Source organism: Malurus melanocephalus, unplaced genomic scaffold, assembly GCF_030028575.1.
Source record: "Malurus melanocephalus ecotype Western Australia unplaced genomic scaffold, MMel_1.1 scaffold_798, whole genome shotgun sequence".
Classification (NCBI taxonomy): domain Eukaryota; kingdom Metazoa; phylum Chordata; class Aves; order Passeriformes; family Maluridae; genus Malurus; species Malurus melanocephalus.
In genome coordinates this window covers 171,505-172,819 of record NW_026624030.1, presented here as the reverse complement: position 1 = coordinate 172,819, position 1,315 = coordinate 171,505, and the positions used below count along the sequence as shown (strand labels likewise).

Sequence of the window (1,315 nt, the reverse complement as noted above, 5' to 3'; positions counted from 1 at the left end):
CTCCTCCTCCTCCTCCTCCTCCTCCCCGCTGCCCACCGGCCTGCGGCACCCCTCACCCCTCCGCGGCCTCCGGCCCCACCAGCGCTCAGACAATGACTTCATGCGGATTATGCATCTGAAGAAATCACCAGCTCCCAGATAGCCACAGGGGGAGGTATCCATGTGTTTGGCAGGGAAGCAGCCTCCTGCTCGCCTTCCTTCTCCTCCTCTTATCTCCCCGCACACGGCAGCTGCCTCCTCTCCAGCGATGGTCGCCTGCGGTCCCCCCGCGCGGCGCTGAGGCCCCGGCGCATCCCCGCTCCCACGCTTGCACCAAGGTACCAACGGGGCTATTTTTATTCCCCCCCTTCTTTTCCGGTTCGCCGGGCTCGGTGCCTCAGCACCCTCGGTGCCCGCTCGTCTCCCGCTCCCGTGCTCCCCGCCGGCGGCAGAGGCTCATCCCAGCCCCGGCTCCCCCGACGCAGCGGCAGCGGCACCAGCCCAGCTCCAGCCACGGCCGCCGGCCCTGATCCCAGGTTTGCATCCTTCSATCCTTCATCTGTTTGTCGATGCGACGGTGCCATTCGTGGGAGGTGGAGGGGGAGCGGGGGGAGGGGGGGGGCACAGCACCCCAGAACTGCCGTGGGATGGGGAGGGCAGGGAGGAGGTGGGAGGGGAGGAAATGCAAGAAATGCATCCAAATAAATGCATATTTTATCTAGGAATGCATGCATACATACATATATATACATACATACATATCTGTGTGTATATATATATATTTATGTAGGCTTGGGGGCAGGAGCAGGGCACAGCAAAGCATCTGCCCCTCGTGGGCACTGCCGGGCGCRTCCCTGCCCGGGGCTGCCGTGGGCTGGGCACCCACGAGGCCRCCGTGGCACCCACGGGCTCCCTTCTCAGCAGAGCGGCCACCCCGGGGCGCYGGCACTGACCATGATGGACCTGAAAGTGGACGAGGAGGAGGTGGACAGCGGGCAGCCGGTGAGCATCCAGGCCTTCGCCAGCAGCTCCACCCTGCACGGGCTCTCGCACATCTTCTCGTACGAGCGGCTGTCGCTGAAGCGCGTGGTCTGGGCGCTCTGCTTCCTGGGCTCGCTGGCGCTGCTCGCCCTCGTCTGCACCAACCGCATCCAGTACTACTTCCTGTACCCCCACGTCACCAAGCTGGACGAGGTGGCGGCCAGCAGGCTCACCTTCCCCGCCGTCACCTTCTGCAACCTCAACGAGTTCCGCTTCAGCCGAGTGACCAAGAACGACCTGTACCACGCCGGCGAGCTGCTGGCCTTGCTCAATAACAGGTGGGTGCCGGGGCCTC

General features: G+C 64.5%; 1 protein-coding gene across 4 annotated transcripts in view; it reads left to right on the top strand.

Moving 5' to 3' along the window:
- Positions 1–24: 24 nt before the first annotated feature.
- The window catches only part of ASIC1 (acid sensing ion channel subunit 1), a 19,494-nt gene continuing 18,203 nt past the window's right edge, over positions 25–1,315 (top strand). The window contains exons 1-2 of one of the 4 annotated variants that reach the window (XM_057385204.1): positions 25–317; positions 904–1,298. In XM_057385204.1, the coding sequence (XP_057241187.1) occupies positions 934–1,298 (365 nt within the window). In that variant the 5' untranslated portion in view covers positions 25–317; positions 904–933. Of the gene's footprint in view, positions 516–900; positions 1,299–1,315 lie in introns of all 4 variants that reach the window. The other 3 variants (XM_057385206.1, XM_057385202.1, XM_057385203.1) reach the window with 3 other exon arrangements.